At 43.7% G+C, this 14,471-nt stretch overlaps 1 protein-coding gene across 1 annotated transcript in view; it reads left to right on the forward strand.

The window, feature by feature from the left end:
- The window catches only part of tshz3b (teashirt zinc finger homeobox 3b), a 36,981-nt gene extending 24,474 nt beyond the window's left edge, over positions 1 to 12,507 (forward strand). Inside the window, exon 3 of the mRNA XM_047331591.1 lies at positions 7,116 to 12,507. Coding sequence (XP_047187547.1) covers positions 7,116 to 10,768 — 3,653 coding nt within the window. The 3' untranslated portion in view covers positions 10,769 to 12,507. The remainder of the gene's footprint in view (positions 1 to 7,115) is intronic.
- The last annotated feature ends 1,964 nt before the right edge of the window (positions 12,508 to 14,471 follow it).

Raw genomic sequence — 14,471 nt, forward strand, 5'->3', positions numbered from 1 at the left:
AACCCTTATGTGACAAAAGAAAATAAGAATAGATGTCTCCTGTTGAAGGTGACCGGTGTGAATAAATCCTGACAATATCGGACAAATTCAGATGATGCATTATGGAAGCTGAAATAATGACTGGGTCAGCACCTATGCATTATTATGCATACATTATGCATATTGCTAGAAACCCCTCTCTGCTGGTCTAATACAGATTAAATCTTAATTACTGAACGAATGAAATGAACAGGAATGAGCGTTGAATGTGTGCATTATGACGAGAGAGCGAGAGAGAGATTTTGAATCGGATGCTTTGACAACCAACCAGGCCACTAAAGGGAACCGATGAGGAATGTGATGTTGAAGGAACACGCCACTACTACGTCATCTGTATTAGCACCTCACAGACCGCACATCGTTTCCTTTTAGCCGCGGTGACACATGCACCAGCTGCATTTAGCACAAATCATGAGCAAGAACTGTTCATTTGATGGCCAGCATTGTGAATAAATAATACATAACATTAATAGAAATCAATAGGGATATATGTGTCGTGCAATCTCTGTCCAATGAAGCACTGTACACGAAGAACTGCACTGCACAGGGCTTACAACTGTGATGGGGTCCAAATGTCTGAGGCCGCTTTCCCATTCGCGTCAATGTTTTCCTGCAGCAAACAAAGTATTTCTTACAAATCCGACACGTGTTGATGACTCACAGACCCCGTGTCTGTACAAACTGTTACTACTATACTGTACTGCGGGAGGTGGGAGAGTATGCTTCCATCAGATGGGTGTGAGAAAGACAACAGATGAAGACGGACTGGTTCGTCAGACCTTCATCCTACAGCAACGGAACCAGACGGCGGCCTCACGTGATCGAGAGCAGCACGGAGCTTTGGGATGAACTGGAGAGAAAGTGAAAGCAAAAGCACCACGAAGCGCGACACACGAGTGGTGAACCTCGGCAGCAGTGTCTGGACGCACTTTGTTGGACCAACGTCACAGATTTCAAATAGATTACATTTCGAGATTCCAGCGTTATTATCGTTTTGTTTATTATATTTCTAATCTCCGTCATGTGTTTCATCTATGCTCTAATTTCATTTGATTTTTCATTTTGTTCAGCGGCCCTCAGAACATACAAATAATCGCACCTTTGTTATTCAGATGGCTTCCACGTGGAGCAGTCGCACGCTCCAAGCCCACAGGGCAGCCTCATGACCGCTCATCCCAGCCGATGTGTGAATGTGTACTTGTGCGAGTCGTGCTGTGGGAACATAAATCTGTTCACACGGTTCACATCGTCGGGACGCAACTTAATAATGTAAAACTAAACGTAAATAATAATGTAAACAAGTTATGGGTTGGGCCAGAGGTGGTTATGGTTATGGTGGGTCTCCAGGACAGTAATATAAGTCATTGTTATGTCCTCTGAAGTGTGTCTGTGTGTGTGTGTGTGTGTGTGTGTGTGTGTGTGTGTGTGTGTGTGTGTGCGTGCGTGCGTGCGCGTGTGTGTGTTCAGGATGCCAGGACTAAAACTTAACTTGAAATATTGAAATAGTGATTAGTTAACACACACCCACACACGCACACTTCTTACACATGGCATACCCCCAAGAAACCCCCAGAAGAATCTCTCCCTTCTGCCCCCAAATAAATACTGCATATGTATAAATACAGCACTCACATGCATCGGTGGGTGCGTCAGTAGCTCTTCAGCCCAGGCGTATACACTCTTGTATTGGCACTGCAACAGCAGCATGTAAATACACTGTCAGCAGCGCCGCAGCTTGAGTGGCACGGGGAGATGATTAGCCGGGCTAACGCTGTTCAACCGCGCGCACACACAAAACACGTACGCTCACGCGCGCACAGGCGCAGGGTCTGTGCTCGTGAATAATTGCTGTACAGCCGAGTCTTGCGATGATGCTGCTGCCACTGCTGCTGCAGCCACATACAGACACACTAACTGTTGCCACTCCACATCTAATCTCGCCTCTCTCATCCTCTCCCTGTCTCTCTCTCTCTCTCTCTCTCTCTCTCCCTCCCTCTCTCGCACGCGCCAAAACCACTGCCACAATGTGCTGTATATGCTAATATTATCTCAGCCTCTTTGAAAGGCATTTTGCATATTTCAGAACTATCATGGTGTTCATTACCACTTATCAGCATTCAGCTAGTTCCACATGAAAACAATTTATATACAGGTAAAGTATACGCAGACACTGAAAAATAATAATATAAATATAGACTACATTTTGCAAGGATACCTCAGAAAAAAAGTATGTAATAGCTATGAATCTCGCAAGATTAGTACAATATTATCAATACAAACACTGGAGTGAATAACCTAAAGCAAAATAGAAAGGTCATACATTCCATAATCTCTGTAAAGCGTGTTGCAAATGCCTCCAGTAATTTTTACTGGAATATTAAATCAAAATATTAAAATATTCAGGAGATTACAAACAACCTCGCTTTAAAAGTAGAGGAACTGTGACGTTACTTTTGATTTACACAGACACATCATAGTTTCCTGTGGTGGCGTTTTTGTATTAACGTAGTGTGCCAGTGGAGAAGCAATTAGTGTGTCATATTCCTCTGATAGTGTAAATACGTTTGCAAGTCTGGTAATTCATTGAGCCGCTTGAAGGAACAGCTCAATTCCTCAGGCGTCTGGGTCGATCGAACACCTCCTGGGATCAATGGCGGGCCTCACCAGTCCCACGACACTCGCTGCAGACACACGTGGCCCATTTAACCACTCTCTCTGTGGACACACACACACACACACACACACACACATACATAGAAGCCATCCCACCAATTTGGCTGTGCATGTCAAATCACAATAATTGTGTATTATCGATCTGAGATTCAATTAACTTCATTAACGTGCGCCGCACTGGTGATTGGGGAGGGATGGAAATGAGGGAGGCAGGGTGGAGATTATAGGATCTCATTAAGTGGAACATGGCGGAGGGCGGGTGGATGTGTATCGCACAGAAATATGCATAAACACACTCTGGCATAGGGTGCATGTAGGAAAGTTTGGATTGGGGCGCGCTTTCATCTAAGGCCAGTAGTCTTTTCTTCACCTGTGTCTCAACAAAAATGTCCTTCGTGAGACTGATGTGGACAATCCATCTCTGTCTGTCTCTCTCACACACACACACACACACACACACACACACACACTCACACTGAAAATATGTGGTCCAAGCAGAGGTGTAAACAAACGGCCTGATGTTCCTGTGTGTCTGAAGGGGCTGTTAAGTGGTTATATAAGCTTGAAAAAATTGTTTCCTAACATAACATCTGCAGAGGGCAATGGCGTTTCCTCACTTCATGCGCTGACAGGGAAACACACCAGACACAGCGTACAGGATCACGGCGTTACAATCTGTCCAGGCATTTTCGATACCACCGTGAATCCAACATTTCCATTTACTACCATTTGCCAAAAGCAAATAGCAATGTTTGTCATTTGTCAGCCCGTCCACCTCTCCCAGAAACAAATGTGCTGTTTGCTCGCGTGCCATAGGCTTAAACAATTTGCACATTTCTTCCCCCGGCCCATTCTCCCCTCTAAATGAGATCAGATCACCTCTTGCCCTGCTGACAATTCATCCGGAGCTCTCTCTACCCCTCTCTCTCTCTCTCTCTCTCTCTCTCTCCCTACTAATTAAAAGAGCACCTGCATACCTGGTGTGTTTGGCACAGGATTCTTCTGACTCCGGTGGATTTGTGTGCGTGTGTGTGTGTGTGTGTGTGCACACACAGATGTGTTTCTGCATATTTATCTCAGTATCCTCAGTCATAGTGCTGTGAACCTTGCAGCTTGGACCTAAGCCAGTGGCCTTGGGGATCACAGCCCTGTGTGTGTGTGTGTGTGTGTGTGCGTGTGTGTGTGTGTGTGTGTGTGTCCCGGTCTTGATTTCCGTCCAACCCCTTCCTCCCTGCTCCTCCTCATCCTCTCCCTTCCACCTCTGATCCTTGTACTGAATAAATGTGGTGTGTCATTTCTCTTTCTTCTCTTTGATTTACAGAATAAATTCCACTGCAGCTTCGTTTGAGCGCATCAGTTACAACAGTTAATAACAATTATCCCGAAGGTGTTGACTCGCCCTTTCCCCACCTTGTGCTCTTCGCGCACATACACAGTGAAACCATTTTGGCTTTTACAAAAGGAAATTGAGAGCGCGGCGAAGAACAGACACACTCTTGAACCCAGAAGTGATATTGAACTGAGTTTGTACCTTTGGGGTTATAAGGAGAGTTCAGTTTGAGAAAAAAATATATGCCAATTTGTTACAATCAGTAGATAAAAATGTATTTGTGTTTCAGAATAAAATAAACACAAATAGAATTACAGTTGGTGTGATATGGGTTTTTAGTATATTAATTGTCACAATAACCAATAAACTAAACCAGCCATAACTTTACTGAACCTAGTAAAAAACAAGGGCATGAATTCTTGTGTCACTGTGTCCATATAAAAAAAATTAAAATATATATATCTATATATATATATATATTTGTGTTACCCTAAACTGAACTGAACACGCCACGTTTTCAGAAAAAGATGCTATGGTAAGTTAGAGATTTATATAGACTGGACTGTTGAAACATCACACAACGTCACTGTTTATCATGCCATGTAAATCCGCTGGGTGCTTCGTGCATCATGTACGTGGATTGGCCTGTACACACCAAATCACCACTCAGCCACTGGTACTGGTTTTGCTGGGAGACAGCCTGATCCTCATATAACACACTTGCAGGTATACAAAATGGCACGCACACACACACACACACACACACACACACACACACACTCACACACACAGACGAAAATTTCATGCCAGGTTCTTATCACACAAAAGTCGTTCATTCGAAGCGCAGTGTGTGCATGTAGTGTTTTTAAGGAGATTTCACATTGATGTTTGGCCTCGATGAGAGCATCAAGCTGCTGCGTTCGGTTGTTTCCTCAGCCAGAGCATTGTTCTCTTAAACAGCTGTCGTTTTGGCTGATTCAGAACAGATGGCATGTACATGTGGGTCTGCTTGGCTGCACGTATGTATGGGCGGGTGGATGTGTCTTCGAGAAAGAGAGCGAGAGAGAGAGAGAGTGAGAGAGAGAGAGAAACATGGCTTTTATGTGTGTTTCTGTGTGTGTCCTATATCCATAAATAGTGAAGAACACAGCTACAATAAAATAAAGGAAACAATGCATGCAACTCATTCAGGGTGGATAGAGATCAGATGACCCCGCAATTTTTCGATCGCACGTAGCAGAATTTCATACAGTATAATGTGTTTCAAGTGTTTCAAATGGATGCTTTTTGTCAGACTGAGCACTGGAGCAGACTGCATGTTCTACAGAGAAGCTCCTGAGAGTGCCTGAAGGCAAAGAGTTGTTATACTACAGCAGTTACAGTACAACCGGCATGTGTGCGTGTGCGTGCGTGTGTTTGTGTGTGTGTGTGTGTGTGAGTTTGATGTGTGATGGGCTCTGGGATATCTGTGTCTCTGTGCATCTGTTTATCCCACGGCAGTCGTATCATTGCCGATGGCAACCAGTGGCTTGACAGTGACAGAGACTCCTCTCTGTTGTGCTGCTGATGCAGTACGAGCACACACACAAACACACACAAACAGCCTCACACAACTTGCAGTGCTCCGTAGTAGATAGGAGTAGGAGTTGGCAACAGCTGAAGTGTGTTGGTAGCATGTATTTTGAGCCCTTATATTCACCTAACCGAAGGCAATATGTTTTGTTTTTAACCTGGTTGCCGGTGCATTTGTACCTCATTCTGTTGTTTATGTGGAATTTCCCTCTGCACTGTCATGATATTTTTCATTTTTATTTATCCCTTGTGTGTCTTTGAAAGTGATCGCTTGTGACTGAGTGTGTGCTTCTGTGCCACACCCATCCCACTGAACGGCTCACTTTGTGTTTACATACCAGATTAGATGAGCGATGACCTGTTTAAAAGAGGAATGCTAGGCACAAGGCTGCTGATGTTCACACCTACACTCATCTTCTTTGCCAACGTAGTTGCTAAAACACGAAGGAGTTCTGTGTATGCATGTACCAGTGCCTGCTTCAGTTGTTATTCAGAAACCCAGCCTCAATCTCAAAGTGTGAGCACGCAGCATTTCTCGTCTGATGTTGTTTCATCCTGTTGATAGACTTATTAACAAAACAAAACATTCATAGATGTACAAAGAGGCGAGAGTGTGATTTGTCTTGATACATCTTTTCTGTGTATGATTTCCATTGTATTATTCTTAAACGAGAGGGATTTGAATATAAATTGAAAGCCTCAAGCCCAGTCCCCGAAGCTAAACTGTAAATAATAACTCTAAACTTTTTCTAATCTTTGGTAATTGAAGCAAATGGGTTTTGCGAGGAGAGATTTGTCGCAGGCAAACGTACATACATTCATTTTTATTTACGAGGAGGCGAGGGCTGAGCAGTGTAATGAGTGAAATGCATGCTTAATTTAAATGGCGAGTGTGTCTGTTAGAGAATGCATTAGAGTCTGCAGAAGAAGCGTAAGACATATTAATTGACAGACAGGAACCGCTGTCTCCGAGGTTGATACAAGTAATTTATTACTTCAGAAACGAATGCCACCGCCAGAATGTGCTTCATTAATTTCAAATTTAGTTTTAATTTCAAGCTGTTGCCCCTTGAGAAGAATAAGGTGGCAAGTTCTATTTGAAGACACATTTTCCTCTTTCCCTCCCTCCGTTTTTCTCTTTCCATCCCATCTCTCTCTTGCTGTCTCTGATTTTCTGTATAACAGAACAAAGACCTTGGGGGGGAAAGAGAATGGGAGGGGGTGGAAACTTGATTCTAATTTGAAAACAATGTCAGTGTAAAAGGGAGAAGTCAGAACAGAATTACTTCAACAGTTTGTGATAGGAAATACTTTGTCCACGAATGTAACCGGATGATTGCTCTTTTTGCTCTCGAGAATGCCAGTATCTTGGGTTTCCGTGAATTCCCTGCTTGGTTATGAAACAAGAATAGAGTTAAGAATCTCCTTTGGATATGCTGTCAAAGTATTTTCTTAACAAATCTCTCTCTCTCTCTGTTTGTTATTTTCTGTGTCGGCACAGCATATGTTCCTGAAGATGAGAAGGACGCAGCCCTGTTGGATGAGGACCTGGAGGGAGATGACTCAGCTCAGGAAGGGGAGGAACCTGCCGCCAAGTTCCTCTGTCAGGACAAGGACTTCCTTCTCAAGGACAGACCAGGATCCACTGGCTTCCATGACTCCCCAAATCCTGCTGACTTTTCTGGTCAGGAGCTGGACAGTGAGTCTCACGTTAGCGAATCCAGTGACAGAATGTCTGATTTTGAGAACTCCTCACTTAAAAATGAGGATGATGTCCTCCTATCTAAAGACCCAAATACCCTGTCTCTGTCTTCCACCTCTGCCATGATGGCTGCTGCCAATGCCACTATCCCAGTAAGTGGAGATGAGGCCATTTTAGCTACAACAGGCTCTGTGGCTGACAGCCTAGAAAAGATGAAGGCCATTTATACCTCCTTCCTGACCAACTCGTATTGGTCTACACTGAATTTGAACCTGAGCCAGCCCCCTGCAGAAAAACCCCCACGCAGTCACAGCAGCAGCAGTAGTAGCAGCAGTAGTAGTAGTTGTGGAAGTGGAGGCTATGACTGGCACCAGACAGCTATGGCTAAAACCCTCCAGCAGGCCTCACAGAACCACCACAACAGACTGGGCCTGATTCAACACCCAACAGTGGCTGTATCCACAGCATCTACAGAACCCCACCTATTCAGCACTGTCCAGCTGTACCGACAGAGCTCCAAGCTCTATGGCTCTATATTCACTGGTGCCAGCAAGTTCCGCTGTAAGGACTGCAGTGCAGCCTACGACACATTGGTGGAGCTCACGGTGCACATGAATGAGACAGGCCACTACCGTGATGATAACCATGAGACAGATAGTGAGGGTACTAAACGGTGGTCAAAACCTAGAAAGCGTTCCTTGCTAGAGATGGAAGGGAAGGAGGATGCACAAAAAGTCCTGAAGTGCATGTACTGCGGGCACTCCTTTGAATCTCTTCAGGACCTAAGTGTCCACATGATCAAGACAAAACATTACCAGAAAGTGCCTCTGAAAGAGCCTGTTACACCAGTGGCAGCAAAGATTATCTCCACGGCTCGAAAGAGAGCCCCTATTGAGCCAGACACACCTAGCTCACCTGACTCTAATGGAGGGACCACACCTAAGCCCACTCCCCTCAATGACTCGAATGACATACTCCAGAGGGTTACCAACCCTTATATCACACCTAACAACCGCTATGGACACCAGAATGGTGCAAGCTATGCCTGGCAGTTTGAATCCAGGAAGTCACAGATCCTCAAATGCATGGAGTGTGGCAGCTCCCACGACACACTTCAAGAACTAACTGCCCATATGATGGTGACCGGACACTTTATTAAAGTCACCAACTCTGCTATTAAGAAAGGCAAACCCATCATAGAGTCATCCACCTCCACCCCCATACCCAATCCAACAGGTGAAGAAAAGGTCCAGTCCGTTCCTCTGGCTGCCACAGCATTCTCTCCTCCACCTGCCCCAGTTCCCCCTCCAACCAGCATCTCCCCCACTGCCATGGTTGTGGAGATAAAAAAGGAGGAAAAGGAGGAGGAATGCACTAAAGAGTCCATCATCAACAATGGTAACATTTTCAACAAGGAGAAGAAGGCAGGAGTTGAGGATGAGGCTGAGGAGAAGTTTGACATATCTTCAAAATACTCTTATTTGACTGAAGAGGATCTGGAAGAAAGTCCAAAAGGTGGTCTTGATATCCTCAAATCTTTGGAGAACACAGTGAAATCAGCCATCAACAAAGCCCAGAATGGCGCTCCAAGTTGGGGTGGATATCCCAGTATCCATGCTGCCTATCAGCTTCCAAACATAATGAAGCTCTCTTTAGGCAATTCTGGGAAGAGCTCTCCCTTTAAGTACATGTTCCCTGGAGGGGAGATCCTCTCCCCAACTAGTAAGAACCATCCTTTGATCTCCCCTCCCAGCCGCCAGACCTCTCCTTTGCCCAAAAACAACTTCCATGCTATGGAGGAACTGGTCAAGAAAGTGACGGAGAAAGTTGCCAAGGTAGAAGAGAAAATGAAAGAGCCCAGTGGTGTTGTGAGGCGTTCTCCTTTGAGACGTACCACGCCCTCACCTTGCAACAGTGAGACCGGGGACTCAGCCCCTGGAGAGTCCCCTAAAGGGAATAGAGCAGAAGGCTGTAAAACTCCTGAGAATACAAGTGGGGGGGAAAAGGTACTAGGAAATGGAAATGGAGCCAAACACGGAGAATCAAATGAAGATATTTCAATAAAAGAGTCAATGGAAAATGGAGTGGAGTCAGCTACTGTGACATCACCCCTGCCTGCCTCCTTGACTGGCAGTACAGCTATTATTACAGACCATCCACCTCCAGAACAGCCATTTATCAACCCCCTCAGTGCACTTCAGTCGGTAATGAACGTTCACCTGGGGAAAGCCGCTAAACCTGCCCTGCCCTCCCTTGACCCCATGAGCATGCTGTTCAAGATGAGCAACAGTCTGGCAGAGAAAGCAGCAGTGGCTGCTTCCACCCCGCCAGCACAGACCAAAAAGCCCAGTAATGACCACTTAGACCGCTACTTCTACCAGCAACATCTAAACAACGACCAACCCATAGATCTCACCAAAGGCAAAAATGCTGACAAAAACAGCAATAGTGGTTCCCTGGGTTCAACAGCTCTCTCCTCCACTGCTTCCACCCCATCCTCAATTCCTCCCCCCTCCACTGTCACTATGACCAAAGCTTCAGCCGCAGTAGCTTCCTTCATGTCCAACTCACCATTGAGAGAAAATGCCCTGTCAGACATCTCTGACATGCTGAGGAACCTGACAGAAAGTCAGGCTATCTCCAAGTCCTCCACACCTACCAGCCAGTCTGAGCGCTCCGACATTGAAGGTGTTACACAGGAGGAAACAGAAGATGTTTCACCAGCCCAGAAACGTAAAGGCCGCCAGTCTAACTGGAACCCTCAACACCTTCTCATCCTACAAGCCCAGTTTGCCTCCAGTCTGAGACAAACAAGTGATGGCAAGTACATAATGTCGGACCTGAGCCCACAGGAGAGAATGCACATCTCCCGTTTCACTGGACTCTCAATGACTACAATATCCCATTGGTTGGCCAATGTCAAGTACCAGCTAAGGAGGACCGGCGGGACTAAGTTCTTGAAAAACTTGGATTCAGGTCATCCAGTTTTCTTCTGCAGTGACTGTGCCTCCCAGATCCGCTCACCATCCACCTATGTCAGCCACTTGGAATCCCATTTGGGCTTCCGTCTGCGAGACCTGGCCAAGCTTTCTGGGGAGCAGCTGCTTAGCCAGATATCCCAGCAACACCATCAACAACGCCACACCAAAGGACTATCTGAAAAACTGCTCTCTAATTTTCACTCATCCAGCCACCCTTTAGCCTCCTCACTACCCACATCCATACACTCCTCCTTACCCATCTCCCTAACCTCTTCCTTAACCACCTCTCTGCCCACGACTGAATCCCCATCCCCCTCCCTCGATGATGACGACAGTGGGGCCATGTACCAGTGCAAGCTCTGCAACCGGACTTTTGCAAGCAAGCATGCAGTCAAGCTGCATCTGAGCAAGACTCATGGGAAGTCCCCCGAGGACCATCTCATGTATGTTTGTGAGCTGGAGAAACATTAGCACTGGCTGAGGACGAATCTGCACTCTTTCATAATGGCTCACTGTTTCTTGCTCTGTCTCTCTTTATCCTTTCATAGACATGTCTTTTAAAGAGAAGAAAGGATTATTAATGTGACGGAACTGCACAAAGATGCCATACAACTACTGCTTTGAGTTTTGGCACATTTTGAGTTGTAGCATTTTTTTTTTGTTTGTTTGTTTGTTTCAATATGAGGTAGACTCACTCTGGCCCAGTTCACTCGATCCCATGATCTGAGAGTGTGATTTCCCTGATAGGAATGGATTTTTTTTTTTCATATTGTGCAGATGGGGGCTGTGGTCATTGAGAAGAAACAGTAAATGAAGGTTAAAAAAAGATTCTAAAATGAAGTTCTATGTATTTTGTGTACATGAAAAGTAAGTTCCTTTATATTTTGGCATCACTGGGGTGTGATAAGCTGCATGCATAAATGAAACGGTTTAGTTGAACATTTTATAACTAAATCTGGTGCACTTTCCATGATTGTTTTTATTTTCCCGTGTTCACTCTTCGGCTCGCCCTTTATATTTTCCTTTTTTTTTGATAACATTTTCGTGCTGAAGTCAGAATTTAAAATTTAACCCTCTGAGTACGTCAAAGCACTTCAACACCTAAGATCCAAACACTATAGACTGAAGATTTGAGATTGGGAATTACTGAAGCTATTGTGAGAATTTGATCGATGTGTGCATGTGTCTGCAATGCCTGTTTCCCAAACATACAGTATGTTGAGTCTAATGCTACACGTGAAAACAAAATGATTCTGTACTCAGTGCAAAGTTTTCACCTTGGGCTTAATACTTGTCTGGGAAGATTTTCACAGGACTTGGCACAAGCATTGTCGCAATGTGGTAAAAAAAAAAGAGAGAGAAAAAAGGAAATCTTAAGTCTTTAACTTTGGTCGACCAGGGACCTATATTAATTCAGGTCTGTGTAAAATATGTATATAAAAACATAATAAATAATTCCTGTCTAAATTATGCATCATTTCTATATTTTTAATTTAAAAGGATTATGACTATCTGCTGGTGCACAGTATATGAAGACATAAATACAATTGTTTTGCACAATAGTTTTATAAATGTGTTATTTAATCCAAGGATACGAAAAAATGGAGGTAACAAAGGGATGACAACAGGTGAATCTTTTTATTCCTGACTCGTGCTCAAAGGGTTAAAGACTCTTTTTACCAGACACTACTCTACATGTGCCGCTGTATGAACACTAAAAAGATATTAAAGGTTGTACAAAAAGATGTTACTTTATGAAGATATTTCACATGTAAACTGTTATTTATAAGCACTCTTGGTTGTTTCATATCGTTGAATGCCTCTTTGATTTAGATTTTTTGTTTTGTTTTTTGTTCTGTCTAATTGCTCTGCCATGATTCCACACTGCAGCTTTATCTTTTTGGGATATGAAAGGTAACCATGGTTACACCAACCCCTTGAGTGACAAGTTCTGCTACATTTTTGGCAGTTAATTTGCTGAAGTAACTGACAGCTGCCAGTGTAGAGAAATATATAAAAAAAATCCTTATGTGTAAAATATCAGCATGTAAACAGCACAGATACTGTTATGCATTCTGTGCTGTTAGTCTTTTTCATTTTGTTCTTTTGTTTTCTGTTGTTGTTGTTCTTGACAATGAACCCCCATTATATGACTTCATATAACCTTGTTTTCTACTGCAGCATTAAAAAAAGGAAACTGTTTTTTGCAATAATGTGTGTGTGCATCGTGTGTGTGTCATGGCTATCAATTATGTGTGTGTTGTGCAGTCCCTAATGAGCACATTAGACTGGGAGTGTGTCAGTGTCTGTGTATGACGAGCTGCAGAATAGTGAACAGTGAGTGCCAGCAGTGGGGCCGCGTGGGAGGCATACATACATACGTGCATGCATGCACGCACACGCACACACACGCACACACACACACACACACACACACACACACACACAGACACACACACAAAAACAGACACTATCATTGTGGGTCAGTTGTTGAGCTTCTTCCGTTGTCCTGTTAACTTAGACCAAGGCACATTCTGTACAGTAAATATTGTATGAGTCTGAGTCTACATAAGAACACATGAACAGTGAGCAATGAACCAACAAAAAGTAGTTTTTGCTTCACAAGGGTGCAGTTGGTATTGGCAGTTTCTCATAAAGCACAAAAGTTGTAATTTTATGTCATTTATAGGACAAATTTAACACACATTTACACATTGTTCTCTAATAATGTCACACAGCACTATAATAATGCAGCTCATCCATTCACTCTTTGCAATCAAGCTAACAGACTGAGTCCGACCTTCATTCCAAATGGGATATGGAGGGAATACACCCATACATACGTGCATGCATGCACATGCACACACACACACACACACACACACACACACACACGCACACACACACACTCCCTTCCATATCTCCAGCTCTGTAATTACCTCAGACGTTCATTTTGTGGCTACTCTCAACAAGGAACCTGACAGACATATTTGATAGATGAGCAGGAACAATAAATTGTTCATTTATTCATATTTATTTCCCCTGACCATAGCAGTGATTACATAAGAATAGTATAATGATCAGTTTTAGAATATTGTATGTGCTACACAACAGTACAACATAGATAAAGCAGATGGAATGAAGAGTAAAAGCTTTTTGGAGGAAGAGATCTGTGAGAGTTGCTTTGTGTTGCTATGTTAGTAAAGTCAGAATATGTTCAGTAAAGATCAGGGGATGAGGATACATAGTTAGATAATGCTGGTAAAAAGGAATGTTGAAGAACTATCACATACTCTACATTATATTATCAACATGCATGCAAATCTTACAATCATACAAACACACAAGTACATTACCTAAACATATGCAGAGCACAAAAAGCTAACAGGGAGTGTAAGCAGAGTAATTGTATCCCTGGAAAACACACGCACACACCTGTATGCAACACAAACAACTCTGCATGGTTTACCGAATTACTATTCTTTTCCAAATATGTGTGAATCTTGGAGGGACAAATGGCACACACGTGCGCTTGCAGACACACACATTCACACACACACACACACACACACACACACACACACACACACACACCTCTCAACAGCCAGGTAGAAGGACTTCATCCTCACTGACAAGGTGCCACTGTGTGTGGAAATGTCAGCCTTCATCAGGGCAGCCGGGAGTCTGGCACCATATTTAAAGCTCTCATTAGGCTCAAAGAAAATATGCATGAAATTGAAGTGTAAGAAAGCCATTTTCCCTCTCTCCTTGCTTTCACATCCGGCAAGTGGAGGGAAGGGCCTATTAAGGTTAAGAACTAACACCCACTGTCTCCTGCATGTTAGTTTTTTACACACACACATACACACACACACACACACACACAGACACACAGACACACACACAAGGAAGCATATTCACATTCATAGGCCTACTGTGTCCCAGTGTAATCATAATGTGCACTAAACTCCATTAGTTACAGTCAGCGAAGTAAAGTGATGAGTAAATGTTGACCTCCAGACACTGATTATCCTGAGGCACCAACATTTTTTTTCTTCCTTTTTGTCTTCTTTCTTTTAAGCACCTTATACTCATAACCAGCCACTTCATCTCAGTTTAACACAGCACTATGTGCACCATTTATGCAGATCACAAAGAGTTGCACCTAAATTCC

This window comes from Scophthalmus maximus, chromosome 4, assembly GCF_022379125.1.
Source record: "Scophthalmus maximus strain ysfricsl-2021 chromosome 4, ASM2237912v1, whole genome shotgun sequence".
Classification (NCBI taxonomy): Eukaryota; Metazoa; Chordata; class Actinopteri; order Pleuronectiformes; family Scophthalmidae; genus Scophthalmus; species Scophthalmus maximus.